At 48.2% G+C, this 14,922-nt stretch overlaps 1 protein-coding gene across 4 annotated transcripts in view; it reads left to right on the top strand.

Annotated features, from left to right (window-relative positions):
• The window catches only part of NAV2 (neuron navigator 2), a 434,895-nt gene extending 421,403 nt beyond the window's left edge, over positions 1–13,492 (top strand). For all 4 annotated transcript variants that reach the window (XM_053560432.1, XM_053560431.1, XM_053560433.1 and 1 more), the window contains 4 exons: positions 86–282; positions 516–634; positions 6,899–7,102; positions 10,124–13,492. In XM_053560432.1, coding sequence (XP_053416407.1) covers positions 86–282; positions 516–634; positions 6,899–7,102; positions 10,124–10,249 — 646 coding nt within the window. In that variant the 3' untranslated portion in view covers positions 10,250–13,492. The remainder of the gene's footprint in view (positions 1–85; positions 283–515; positions 635–6,898; positions 7,103–10,123) is intronic.
• The last annotated feature ends 1,430 nt before the right edge of the window (positions 13,493–14,922 follow it).

The raw sequence follows: 14,922 nt of genomic DNA, 5'->3' as shown, positions 1-14,922 counted from the left end.
CACATCTTCCGTTCCTGACATCCTGGGCTCTTGAGGTCAGCAATCACCATCAGCATCTTATAAAGCATTTCTGATCCTCCCCCAGGTGGGTGCTCTGTGCCAACCACACGGAGCCCGTGAAGGGTTTCCTGGGCCGGTTCCTGAGGAGGAAGCTCATGGAAACAGAGATCAGTGGGCGGGTGCGGAATGTGGAGCTGGTGAAAATCATTGACTGGATTCCCAAGGTCTGGCATCACCTCAACCGCTTCCTGGAGGCTCACAGCTCTTCAGACGTCACCATTGGTAGGTGGGAGGCCAGGTAGGGGGAGGGAGGGCTGAGGGGGAGGTGACGCTCCTGGAGCTTCCCGGATGGCTGTCCTCTGAGCCCTGGCCAGGATGACACTTGGCAGGCTCAGTCTGCCATCCACCGGCCAGGACTCAGAACCCCAGGGGTCCTTCCCTTGCGGGCACTCAGACCGTGGCTACCCCTGATGCCCAAGCTCCAGCCCTGATTGTGTTTGCACTGTGCTCCGCAGGCCCCCGGCTCTTCCTGTCGTGCCCCATTGACGTGGATGGCTCGAGAGTGTGGTTCACTGACTTGTGGAACTACTCCATCATCCCCTATCTCCTAGAGGCCGTCAGAGAAGGACTCCAGGTGAGACGCACGCCACCTGCTGGCTTCCCAAAGTTGAGGAATGAGGTGTCTTTATCTCCCCCTTCAGAACTGGACTGCCATGAAGTGACAGTCTCTCACCTGCCAGATTATCAGTCTGGCACAGCACAGAAATACTTGGCTGCAAATCCTGGCTCTGCTGCTTATTAGCTGTGTGACCCCAGCAAATTGTTGTGCCTCCGTGCCCTCGCGGATATTCTGACACGAAGAGTTGTGGCGAGGATTAAAGGAAACTGTGGTGATAAAGTCCTCAGCACAGTCCATGCACAGGAAGCAGAACTCTCCGTGTGAATAGCACTTCAGTTTATAAAGTATCGCCTATCTTTTATTTAAACTCTGGGTTAGTCTTAGGACTTGGACAGAGAATTTTGTCTCCCATTTTTTTTTTTTTTTTTTTTGTAGAGACCGAGTCTCACTTTATGGCCCTCGGTAGAGTGCCGTGGCATCACACAGCTCACAGCAACCTCCAACTCCTGGGCTTAAGCGATTCTCTTGCCTCAGCCTCCCGAGTAGCTGGGACTACAGGCGCCCTCCACAATGCCCGGCTATTTTTTGGTTGCAGTTCGGCCGGGGCTGGGTTTGAACCCGCCACCCTCGGTATATGGGGCCGGCGCCTTACCGACTGAGCCACAGGCGCCGCCCTGTCTCCCATTTTTTAAGAGAGAAAAATTGAGGCGCAGAGAATAAATGACATGCCTAGGGTTATAAAAGTGAAACTCAAAGGATCTGGAATTTGAATCCTCACCTTCTGGATCAAAGTCCAGGTTCTTAGCCCTCAGGCCCCATGGCACTCACTCCCTGACATCAGGACCACACACAGGGGACTTTGGGGCTCTTAAAGCTGCAAGTCCCATCTGGCTGGCAACAGCTTGAAAACACAGATTCTCTCCTTTGTGCTCAGCCCAGGGTTTTAAGTAGGAGCTTACTATTAAATCAGAGCTTGGGACCGTTTTATCATTGAGCCTTAGGCACCCTAAGAAGTTCCGAAGGCTTTCAGTACTCACAGTGAGTAATTATCAGGCACCGTTCCTGGCTGTATAAGCCAGGAGCCATTTTTACAGCCAGGTTTCCAAGGGCTTCTTTGTTTCCTGAGTACTGGGCAGCGGGAGACACAAGGTGCTGTTGTGGACCTGGGAGGGTGCGGGAGCACTGGGTACCCACACGCATGTGTGTGACGGTACAAGTTGTTTCAGTCTGCGTTTGTCATTTCTGTTCATTTGGCTGGATCTGGGGAATAGTTAACTGCTTTTTATCTATACGTGTAGATGTATACATGTAGCAGTCATGATGGTCTTCGGGGACAAAAAGAACATGAAAAGAAGGCTATCGTGCCTCTGTGACTGGTATTTCATTGAGCTAAAGCACATGTGCAGCAAATTCAAACTGCTGTGCGGAAAGACAAGTGGGTTGTGAAGGCAGAGAGAAGCAAGAAAGGGGGCGGTCTTTGGCCAGCCCCGAATCATTAGTTACCAGGACTCTTACTCAATGTTGCTTTCATAAAAGAAAGTATGAACCATTTTCGATCTTTGCAGTAGAATCTCCCTGGGTAGATAAAGTCGCAGGCCTGGATAGATTAACCACAATTTAGTTTTTAATCAGATGGGTTAGTACCACAAACTTAAACAGCCACCCAGTCATTCCTGTTTTGGGGGGTCAGTGGCAGCATCCCCCACACGCTGGATTCTTACAGTCTGTCTCGTTTCATCCCTGTTCTCAATCAGTGGCCTCCAGGGCTATGTGACACCTGTTACCTCTGTGAATCCCTAGCTGCTCAAGAGAAGCAGAGGAATTGCAGAAGAGGTGCACTGTTTGCCTCTGGCCTCTAAGTTCTCCCTCTTACTTCCTCTTTGCTCCAAATGTATCTTCTGGTGAGGGAAGGGGAGTGATTTCAGAGTCACTTAGAAGAACTCGCAGGCTCTGCTGAATAAAGGCCTCCCTTGCCCACAGAGGCGTAACTGGGAGGGGGCGCCTTTCCAAGTTCCAGCCTGAACTGCACATAAGCAGGCTTCTTGGTGGTGACCAGTGGTTGGCAGTGCCAGGGCCCTGTCCCTTTGGACCTACACCTAGAAGAAGTCCTCTGAGCATGGCTGTGAAGGTGGTGTCAGCTGGATGGGAAGAGATTTCCTTTCCCATCTTGGAGAGGCTGCTGATGGAGTTGATCATAGAGGAGCACTGAGCCTCCTTCCCACCAAGATTGGGTGAGCCCATGGGTTGAATGGACTAGGGGATGGCTGTGCAACAGCTCATCTAGGGCAGGGAGCAGAGACATGCTATAATCTGGAGACTCACCAGTTCAGTGTGAGGCAGGAAAAGCTATTGCTTCCCTGTGCCATGAGGTCATTTAAAGGACAGTCTTTCAAGAGTGTAGAGTAGCAGAGGAGGGCAGCCAGCATTCACATCCTACTAAGTGGCTCAGAAGCAAGCCACCCCACCCCAGTCCTGTGACCTCATCATCCCAGTGGGCCCAGGAGACCGCTTGGAATCTGCTAATTCGTGCAGAAGCCTGCTGTGTTCTTCCTGCCTCTGGTTTTGAAGGAATGTTTGCTGACATTTATTGAGGGCCTGCTACTTGCCAGGAGCTGTGCTAAAGGCTGACACACACGATCTCATTTAGTTCTAACAGCCCAGTATCTTACAGACATCACCAAGGTCCCTTGGCAAGGTAGGATGGAACAAGTGTTAGAGCCCAGGACAGCCCTTGGCTGCTTGTGCTGTCTACAGGCTGTCCTGAGGCCCTGCATAACTCCTTGAGAAGCCTCAGGTGGTTCAGTCAATGAAGTGTCTAATGTAGTGGAGTTCTATATATGATTTCCTTTGACAAAAGGATGTTTTAATTCAAGGAATAATTAAAAGTCCCTACTGTCTTCGGCGCTACTTTGAGTCCATGCTTACTGTATGCTGGGCCATACAGTATAGGGTCACTCGCTCCTCACCTAACTCAGGTAGGTGGCCATGAGCATATTTTACAGCAAGTAATACCTTGGCCAAGATTGTAGCTGAGTAGAGGGGGAGTCCCTAGAATGGGTCCTGACAGGGCTGTCACTCTGGGGGAGGCAGAAAGGAGGGCTGCTCATGATGGTATGGACTTGGTGAGGACATGGGAAGACCTACTAGAGTCAGGAGGTAAGGATTGCCCCTCCCCTGGCAGCCCTTCCAAGGGTTGCATCCATGCCTGGAGGAAGTGTGGTATCACCCCCTGGTGGATGTCGGTAGCATTGCAAGTTTAGGCGCCAGAGTTCTAAGATTAATTTTTGTGTGTACGCACATGCGGGGAGGAGCTTCCTGAAGTGTACCTTGATGTGTCCTTGCATGGTGTACATGTGGTCCCAGAAGCCCTACTCATCCCAGAGTCAGAAGGCTGACAGTGGCCCAGATCTTGGCTTCCTATTGTCCCATTCCTGTTCTTCTTGACCCAGTGGGGATGCCAGGTTCCTTCCCTGCCTCAGGGATAATGGGTCTTGCCCCTACTTGTCTGTCATTTAGCTGTCTCTGCAGCTGCCCTCAGGGCCCTGCAGTGGAGCCAGGGAGTTTCATGATATTTCCTTTGCTTGCCACAGTACTTACACAGCCATTCATCAGCCAGACTTGAACACGCCCAATTGGGAAAGCTTGTAAAAATATTTTCTGTTCTTGCAGATGATGGTAGCCTGTGCCTAATGTGTCTCTGTCTTATGACTCGGTCCCTAGTCTTGTTCACCATTTGGAGTTGTCATTAGAAACACTTGCCAAAGTGTCTAATGTCTACAGAAGCCTCTGTGCCCAGGATAGGCCTGGTGCCTCAGGAAATGGGAATGCGGTGAGGGAGGTGAGCATGGGGCCATTGGCCAGGTGATACAGCTGGTTCTGAGACCTTGGACGGGTCTCCCATCTCTAGGCATCAGGTTCCCCAGCTGTGCACTGAAAAGTTTAGACTAAAAGGGTGTTTTTAAGGCTAGTTTTTGTGAAGCCTAAACATTCCCCAGACTACTCAGATGAGGTCAGGAATGAAGAGCAAATGTTTGAAAACTGTTGGGCCAGATAATCTCTGAGGACTTGCTGAGCTGCAAGCGTTCTAGGCTCTGGTTCTGCAGCCCGAAGTGTGTCCTCATCTAGACTGGGAGTAGAGACAGAGCCGTGGCTATCAGAGAGGGGTTTGTTTCAGCCTCACATGAAGTCTGGTTTGGGAAGGGCAGCCTAGTTCCATAGGGAAAGTTCTTATGGGGGGAGCTTCTAAAACCTGCAAGAATGTGTCTAATCTGGAACGGCCACAGGCTGTAGTATCTGGTTTCTGTGTTCTCTTCTGCCCTGACACACATACAGACACACACCCTTCACATGACCCCTTCCTCCCTAGACCTTGAACACCAGACTGAAGTCCCAGGCCTGGGGCTCACTGCTGCTCTAGGTCTAGGAAGATTTAGCAGCAGACAGGGCCAGCACTGGACAGGAGAGATGCTGGCATCTGGGAAAGCGGACAGGTCTGAGGAGGCCATGTGTCTTGAGTGGAGGAGGAGGAGAGACAGGGCAGGGGCAGTATATAGAGGACTGAGGGGTGCAGGCACCTGTGAGAGCGTGCACAGCGAGCCCAGCACAGGCCAGCATGCTAAGGTCCAGTGAACAGCCTGGTCTGCGTCTTACAGCTTCAGGCTGAGTCCTGTGTCTCCAGCCCATAGAGTAGTTCAAAGTGGTGTCAGTTAGGAGAGGTGGGAAGGGAAAAGGCTGGGACAAGAGCGCTGGGGTCCTAGGTTCGGACTGTGCCCTACTCCGTGACCTTTCACAGCTGGCTGCGCTCTTTGGGCCTTGATTTCCCCAGCTTCTTCCACTCAGAAAGATGTCATTTTGCATTTCACAGCTCAGCTCTGTTCTGCTGTCCGCACCTTGTTCTGAGCCCCTCTGCACAGTAGGGGTCCTGGGAGGGTGAGGAGAGCAGACGGACAGGCCTGCAGCCCAGGTTTGTGTGCCGCCTAGAGCCCCACTATAGCCATGATGGTTCAGAAGTCTTCACTCTTGGCACCCGGAGGCTCCCTGTAGAGTGGCTGCTTTTCAGAACCACAGGTGACACTGCTCTGGCTATGAGCACGGGCTGCCACATGGGGCACACCAGTGGTCCATGGAACTGGCCAGACTTGGTTTCCATTCTGGCTCCTCTCCTCACTAGGCTGCCTCCTAGGCTGATAGTAATACTTCCTCTTGGAGTCACATGGTGGCTAAACAGATAGGCCTAAAGTGCTTCCCACGGTACCTGGCATGCGCACGGTAAGCTGTAAGGAGTGGTGGTGTTGCTCAAGGGGAATGATAAAATGACACGTAGCTGCATAACATAGAGAGCCTCACCTTGGGAAGTGGTCCAGCCTATTAAAGAATGTATACATTTCTCAAAATTGCCAGCAAGGGTCACTAAATCATTTTATCATTAGAAAGAAAAAGAGCTTGGCCTCACAGTTGTAAAGAAAGGAGGGGAGGGGGCTTGGAGGCAGGGTGGGGCCTTGGAGGCGTGGCGATTATACAGTTTACCGTTTTAAGAACCAGTTTGTTACTGTGGACAATTTTGAGAAATATATGACAAAGGACAAGCACTCATAATCCACTACCATCAGCAACTTCTATTAACAATTAGCTGTTTTGAAAGTGACAAGTGAGTCCACAGAGGAGCTCTCAGTGTCAGACCCACTTCAAGAAATAGGATTTTATTGAGCTAGGGCCACTGTGACTCCTCCCTACCTGCCTAATGTCCACCACCTGACTCGTGTGGGAGGTGTTCTCTGGGTGCACGTGCCCAGCGGGGTACTAGAGTGCATTCTTGAAAGCCAGTAGTGCCTCTTTCCAATTCTATTTTCAATAACATCATGTTGATAGGTTGAAATCAGCCGTGCTGAGAGTATTCACACCATGGAAATTGTCAAATGCTTCAAATCAGATAGATAGTTGGTATTCTTCCCTAGAGCCAATTTTCAAATTGGGTCCCCATGGCTCAGAGTTAAGGTTTACACAGTGAGTCAGTGGTAGAGATAAGATGTGAACGCAGATTAGCCTGACTCCAAAGTCTGTGCTCTTGACCAGCAGATTATGCCTCCTTTGGTCTTAGCACCTTGAACTGTCTGCATCTTGGGTGACATCCTTAGGCTAGAATTCCAGAAGTGGAATTCCTCCATCAAGGGAGGGGGCATAATGCCGAGCCTGGGGTGTTTTTTCAGAAAGTTCCAAAATTGGGGCGATAAGAGAAGTCTTGGCCTACTTCCAGATTGTTCCTTCTTTGCCTGTTTTCAGCTCTATGGACGGCGCACCCCCTGGGAGGATCCTGCCAAGTGGGTGATGGACACCTATCCGTGGGCAGCCAGCCCTCAGCAGCACGAGTGGCCTCCCCTCCTGCAGCTACGGCCAGAGGATGTCGGCTTTGATGGCTACTCCATGCCTCGGGAGGGGTGCACAAGCAAACAAGTGCCCCCCAGTGATGCTGAAGGAGACCCGCTGGTGAGTCCTCAGCTCCCAGGGCACCTCAGCATTCATTGAGCACTTACTGTATATTGGACATGATGCAAGGCACTCTGAGAATATGAAGGTGACTAAGCCTAGCCTGGATCCACCCCAAGATTAGGACCATTTTGCCATTATTTTCTTCCATGGTTCGCCTCTCTGAATTTTTTTTCTGATACATATTAGGTAAAAAATTAAGAATTTTATTTCCCCCCCCAAATGTTTCTATACCTATTATCTCTACACTGCTCTCTGCCTTCTGCTTTGTGATACCACCTTTATCAAGTATTACATTGATCTTTTGATCTCTTCCACTAATAACTGAGCAGAGGAAGAGATTGCTAAAGACCAGAAGTCCAAGCCAAATGATCAGGAGTACAGGCAGTCCCTGGGTTACAAACGAGATGGGTTCTGTAAGTTTGTTCTTAAGTTGAATTTGCACATAAGTTGGGACAGGTACATTTACCTATTACCTGTTTAAAAGGTTCCCTCCATAAGTGCAGGTCACACATCAGTCAGATGTTCGTGACCCAGGGACTGCCTGTACAGGAAGGAGCAGTTTAAGAGCAGAAGGGACTCAGGACTCGTGGAGGGCAAGGGAGCCTGAATATGGATCCCACAGCCAGGGAGATGAGAGAAGTCTTTGTGCGGCTTCAGCTTCTCTACTCCGCCATTGCCAGCGCAATAAAGGCCCTTTAAGCAGCGCCTGGGCCAGTAACAATAGCATTTCTAATGGATTACAGTACTCCCTACCCATAGAAGACCTGTTCTTAGTTATGCTACTAAATTAGACCTCACAAATCAAAGCCATAGGAAAGAAGCAAATATACCAAAATCTCCCATGGCTAAATGACTATTATCATGCCTTAAATTTAGCCTCAAGACTCCTTGGCAGCCATGACAAAAAGGAAAACACATCAGAGAATATGTTTTGTATTAACTAATGAAAGAAAATATTCGTAAGAGACACAGCGGGATTAAAAGGCAAATGATTCACTGTTCTATCCCTAGGAGCTAATCAGTTTACTAGATTAAGAAAACATAATAGGCGATCTGGGTCGTCTGCCATCCTACTAACTGGTGGGGTGTGACTGTGGTCTTGTGCAGGATTTTAGCAGGAACTGTACTTTTAAAGGGTTTGTTGCTTGTGTTGCCATGTGCCATTCACAACAGTGGTCTTAGAGAGGAGAGAAGCGTACTTTAAACGGCCATTTCTCATGTTAACCGCTGCGGAAAGCCAAGGTCAGGGAGGTATTTTGGGTGGGAGCAAGTTCATGAGGTCTTAACTTCATGATGATAGTAGTTAGGCTATGGAGAGGAAAGAATGGCTAGCCCATCCCCAGACAGGCTTTTCTTGGCCAGTGATGTTTGTAGTGGGAGGAGAGAAAAACTACTTTTACTTATTAGGGGTGCTTAGGTAAGCCCTAGGGTTCTTGGAACAGAATTCTCCCTTTAACCCCAGACCCCCAGAAGTGACCTGTGACAGTCCAGCCATCTCTTTCACTAAGTTAGATATTTGTTATTTCTCCCAAGCCCTGTTCTCGCTGCCTAGGGCTCTGGGTCTCTGTTATAACAATTCTAGGATTAATATTTGTTCATCTCTCTCCCTCGTGAAGCTGAGACCATCATGAGACTAGGACTGACATGTTTTTGTTCTAGAACCACGTGCTATGGATTTGCTGGGAATGTTTGATGAATGAATAAATAAGATGCCAAGGATTGTCCCAGATGTTAAGGATTGTCCGTTATTCTTCAGCGCCATCTCTGCCCTGGTTATCACTGTGCAGATGGACCCCAGGCAGTGGTGCTTCTGTGGCCTGGCTCATCTTGGTGAACTGCAAACCAGCCATGAGGGGCAGCTGGCCAGGAAGCAGCTGGATTCTATGCCCATCTGCAGCACTTCTTGACTGTAGCTCAGAGAGGCCCTATCTCCTAACTTTCTTGCTATATAAAATATAAAATGCGCATGATTTATAGTTATAAGTAAAAGTAGTTTTTCTCTACTCCCCACTCTCAAGCAAACCACCAATAGAATATAAACCAAGGAAGAACTCTGTCTCTAGACCCTTTAAGTTAGATGATGATAACATCACATTTATTAAGTGCTTACTATGTGAGGGGCCAGCCCCTCTTGTAAGGATTTAAAATGTTATGTCACTTTGTTTCCTATAAAAATAGGCATTGTTGTTCTCCCTGTTCTCCAGACAGGGAACTGCTGGCTAAGAGACTTTGGGTAACTTGCTCAAGGAGCCCTGAATCATAGTCCAGACCCCTCTGCACTCTATCTGTAGTTGGTGTTCTCTTTTACCTCCTGCAAGGCTCTGACAGGAGCTGGAGCCCCATTGCCTCCAATCTGACCTCTGCTCAGAGCCAGCAGTACAGATGGGCTTGACGCTCACCCAAGGGGGGTGTGCTGAGTGTGTCAGCAATGCTAAAGCACCTGTCTCAGGCGCAGGGATGTGGACCAGTGCTCTTTACCCAAGCTGAGGGCTATGCTGGGGTCAGGTATGCCCCTCCCAAGTAAAAAATAAATATAATATTTATCGAGAACCTTCTATTATGTTTTCCATATGTATGTATGTATATATACACACACATTATATACATACATACATATATATATATATATATATATATATGTATAAAAACCCACACCATAACATGGTAGGACAGGTACTATTATTCACATTTGACCAATAAAGAAACAAGCACATTGGGAGGCCGAGGTGGGAGGATTGCTTGAGCCCAGGAGATCAAGGTTATGGTGATCAAAAAAAGAAAGAGAGAGAGAGAGAGAAACAAGGAAACATACTAAATAGTTAAGCAACTTGGCCCCAAGGTCACGCAGCTAGTAAGTGGTAGAGTCGGGATTTGAACTCTGGAAGCCTGGTCCGTGGCCTCTGTGCTGAGCTATAATCCTCGGTAAGCCTGAAGGAGGTGGCCTGAGCTTCTCAGAGGCCAGGGCAGGTGGCTACCCAGACTGAGAGCTGCTGATGCTTCTTCTCTCCCCCACCTCAGATGAACATGCTGATGAGACTCCAGGAGGCAGCCAACTACTCCAGCCCCCAGAGCTATGACAGCGACTCCAACAGTAACAGCCATCACGACGACATCCTGGACTCGTCCTTAGAGTCGACTCTGTGACGGGGCCAGCCGTGGAGCCTCCCCCCTCTTCTCCCTGTCCCCTTCTGCCTGCACCCCCCACATCATCCTGAAGATGACTTCCTGAGTCAGCCCCCGGCCGCAGCCCCAGCGCTGCAGGAATACCAAGGGCCCTCATCGGTCAGCCTCCACCTGGGCGCAGGCATCCCTGCGTGCCGCTGCCTCCCACAGTGAGACCTGCACTACCTTCTGTTTTACTTTAATTATTGTTTTTGCCTTGTTGCTGTGACCTCCCTAAGACACTGAAGATACTTCTCGGGAAAGGACCATCACCGTTGACATGAAAAGGAAAAAAAAATCAATAAAGAGAACCCACCTGAAGCTCTGAAACCAGACAGCACCCTGGCCTGAGCTGCCCAGAGACGCAGCGTAGGAGACGTAGACAGCAGGGCCTCCCCTCGGCACAGACCCTGGTCTCACAGCCACGCCACCCCGCCCTCGCCGTCACTGAGGGAACTGGTGCTAACTATGGTGCTGGCTTTGGTCCACTCCACACACTCCAGAGCTACCACACAGGGAAACCTTACGAGAAAAGAAATCGTGCTTTATTGTTTTTCTAAATGGTGCTCTCCTTACCCGAGAGGTATTTTGCCTGTACTAATTCGACCACCCCTTTCAGGTCCCTCAGCCCCCAGTGAATCCACAAGAGAGTGAAGGAGCGAGCCTGTTAGCGAGTGATCGGTCTAAGTGCAGGGCTGCATGTATCTCTGTCTTTATTCGCTATAAATGAATCAGGTTTTTTTTTCTGCAAACACTGTGTATAGTGACAATTGTTCTACTTTGGAGAACTGATTACCCCTTTACCATGAGGTTGAGTTTCTGTCTTTCTGATGCATTGACTGGGGGAGAAGGTTTTTCTCCTCCTTTTCCTGGTCAGAATCAATCCTTTGGTGAAAGTGAGAACCGCAGGAGTTGAGTTTTGGTTTGGTCCTGCTCCGTTTTGCTTTTTCGTTGTCCATCCTCACAGTCCTACACACTCGCCTCCTCCTGCTGGGGCTGGGGGTGTTTGCGTCCTTCACAGCGGCTGAGGACCCAGTCCTCGACGTGTGGGTGAGCCATGGACCTTGCCTTTCCTCCTCGTCCTTGAGGGTTGAGAACACACGTCGACCCCTCAGGCATCCCAGCCCCAACCCCAGGCGGGGCTATGAGGTCACCTCACAACAGACTTGCACTTTTCCTCAGAACCAACGTGACACAGCTCAGCAAGGGTGGGGTGGCCACTCCCCCCAGAAGCCCCGTCTGGACGAGCCTTGCCTGACCTCTTTGGTGCTGACCTTCCCAAACTGATGCCTTACTGGTTTTGTACTAACTGTGTTCATTGCCGTGACTGTCGTGCCTGGCTGGGCTTCGTGTTCCTTTCTTCCTCCGCCCCCTCCCCACCCCCCATCAAAACAAACAGGGCTAAAATGTTCATTAGCAGAACTCAAGTTGCTGTGACTTTTCTCATCCAGAGATTCATCTGTGTGGGGTGCATGACCATGGGAAAAAGAAAAAGGAAAAAAAAAAATCCATTTTTTAGGTTCTTATCAGTCTCCAACTAACAAGCTGCCTGGACGACATTCTGCCTCATGCGGGAAAAGGCAAAAGTTCCTACATTACATTGCTGGTACTTGTCCTCAGAGAAACCCAGTCTGCTGTGTCTTCAACATACTGGTATTTTCTTTAAAGAGTGGGGTAAATCTTTGTTCATTTCTGTTTTATGAAGAGAGTTTTTATCAGACCCCAGCGAGGGCGTCTGTGTTAATAATCAGGGTTTTTAATTCCATCTTCTTCATTGCCATTTCTGAAGGTTTGCCTCTTGGCATTTTTTTTTCTTGTTTTCTTACCACGAGAGTTTGACCCGAAACTGCTCCCGTCACTGTGGCTGACACCATGTTCCTCCTCTTCAGGGGAGTAGGGAGATGTGTCCCACTAACTGTTTTCAGTATGACCCCCGCTTGAATCTCAGCAAACTCAGACGATTCTGCGTAGCCTTCATTAATCATCCAGGTGTGAGTGTGTCTTGTTCTGTTTCTGTTTTTAATAAAACTTTTAAACCTTGTATTTAGCCTGTGACCAGGGGACCAAGCCCTGAGACTTCTGATAAACCTGAAGGGTGGCCCTTGTTAGACAATTTGTCTCCCAGCAATGACCTTATACTCTAGTACTGTGAATTTGGGAGGAGGTAAAATGGACTCCTCCTGTGGGCAGTTTTCCCAGTCACCTTGTGAGTAGACACCTGCCAATAGCATTTGGAACCTTTTTTGTTTGGTGACATCCTCTCTTCTCCCCTCTCCTGCAGACTTCCCTCCCACTGGGTCCAGGCTCAGAATCGAGACCTCTGTGCCTGGTGCAGCCTGACTGGGGAATGGTATTTCAAGTAGCGTAGCCCTTGTATGAGTCACAACTCAGTGTCCTTCCTAAAGTTTCGGGAAGCAGGGTTGTCTAACATGCACATTGCTTCTGTCGGTCCTATTTTTACGTTCATGTCACTCACATCTGACAGTGTGACGTCGTACTCATTTAGGGCTTTGTCTCAAATGCTTCCATTTTGCCTTTTTCTACAGTTAGGCTAATTTTGAAATGTATGAAATTCTATGCAACATAAATGTTGAGTTCACAATGGAAGCCAAACGTTTTTTTCCCCAAACTGCCAAGAATTATACAGGCCATAAATGAGATGGGAATACCTTTTAATTTCAGGTTGGTTGGGGTGGTGGGTGGGGCAAAGAACCCAGACTTGCCTGACCTTTCTCGTACCTTGGGGACTTTTTTTAGTGTTTGATGCTGACACTTCAAAATTCTGTGCATTCAGATTTGATTGTGGCGAATCTATTTCAAAAAGGAAAACAGAATCCAACTTTGTGGATATTACACGGAAGGTTTGCTGTTTTGATCTAGTTGTTTCCAGTGGAGCGGTTTATGAAATATGTTCTATAAGATGTACATTTTTTCATTGTAACATAGAAATTGTAAATAATTGATTAAAGTGCTGCATTTTGATGAATTTTTTCTAGCCATTTTTAAAGAGAAAACTAGGAATTGAGTATTTTGTGTACGGTATGTTTCCACCCTCCCTTCCCCTCCTCCGCCCCTCCCTCCCTATTTAATTTTCATTTGTCATGAGGTTTTTGGATTTGCCAATGATCTGCTGGACATCATGCCCCATGTCATAGAGAATAAAGCTAATGATTGTACCAGTCTTAAATTATTCATGATTCAATAAAATTGATGCTTATTTATTCAGATTAGTGGTTTGGCTTGTCTGTGCTAGAGCAAGTCCTCATCGGAGCTTAATTTCATGCCAAGAGGAAGTCGCTCTCATCTGGATGCAACAAAGCTTTGCAAAGCTCTCTGCCAGTGTGTCTTCATCATCCCACCTTTTCTTAGCGTCTCATCTGTTACTACAATTCATATGAAGTGTGTTAGGCAGAATTTAACACTCATGAATCACTGGGGATCTTGTGGAAAGGCAGAATCTGATTCGATAGGTCCAGGGTGGTGCTTAAGATTCTTAATTTCTAACAAGCTCCAAGGCAATGCCAGTGCTCTGATCCTTGGACCAGAGCTTGGAGTAGCAAGCAACATAGGTGTCCAGCCAGCCTCTGAATCCAGCTCTTTAGCATGAAAAAGACTTTATTTTAGGTAGTATCTGTCTGTCACCCTGGATAGAGTGCTGTGGCATCATAGCTCACAGCAACCTCAAACTCTTTGGCTCAAGGGATCCTCTGGGACTATAGGTGCCTGCCAGAACACCTGGGTTTTGTTTTGATTTGGTTTTTTTTTTTGAGACAGAGTCTCACTTTGTCACCCTCGGTACAGTGCGGTGGTGTCACAGCTCACAGCAACCTCGAACTCTTAGGCTTAAGTGATTCTCTTGCCTCAGCCTCCCAAGTAGCTGGGACTATAGGCTCCTGCCACAACCTCTGGCTAGTTTTTGTTGCAGTTGTTGTTTTAGCTGGCCTGGGCTGGGTTCGAACCTGCCAGCTTCAGTGTATGTGGCTGGTGCCATAACCACTGTGCTACAGGTGCCGAGCTTTTCTTTCTTTTTTTTTTAATAGAGATGGCATCTTACTCTTTCTCGGCTTGTCTTGAACTCTTGAGCTCAAAGGATCCACCCATCTTGGCCTCCCAGAGTGCTAGGATTACACATGTGAGCCACCTTGCCTGGCTATAAAAGACTTTTTTTCTTTTTTTAACGAATTGAGCTCATTTCCGAATATATTCCCAAATACTCAATATAATGCAAATGACACCAGGGAAGTATTCTTACTCTCATTTTACAAGTGGGGGGAGAAAATAGAAAATGGCTTGCCAAGGAAATTATAGCAAAGAGGTAAGAGCTGGAGTTACAGCCCCATCTTCCAACTCCAAATCCTGCCTTTCCAGGCTGCCCTCATCTTAAGGGCCTCAACCACCTTGCAGCTGACTCCATAGCAGACATAGGTAGTGGCAAATCACATTACATCTAAGCATTCACTTTTTTTTTTTTTTCCAGATTAATATGAGGGTACGGACAATTAGGTTAGATTGTTTGCATGTATTAGTTAGAGGCCAAGTTGTAGTTGTGCCCCTTTGAGCATTTACTTTTCACAGGAACAACCACAAAAAATTTAAAGGCTTAGTCTGAAGTGAGTCCTGTGAGTTCACAGTGAAATTGACCCTATTGATGTGAG

This window comes from Nycticebus coucang, chromosome 14 (assembly GCF_027406575.1).
Source record: "Nycticebus coucang isolate mNycCou1 chromosome 14, mNycCou1.pri, whole genome shotgun sequence".
Classification (NCBI taxonomy): Eukaryota; Metazoa; Chordata; class Mammalia; order Primates; family Lorisidae; genus Nycticebus; species Nycticebus coucang.
This window is presented reverse-complemented; position numbering and strand designations above follow the sequence as displayed.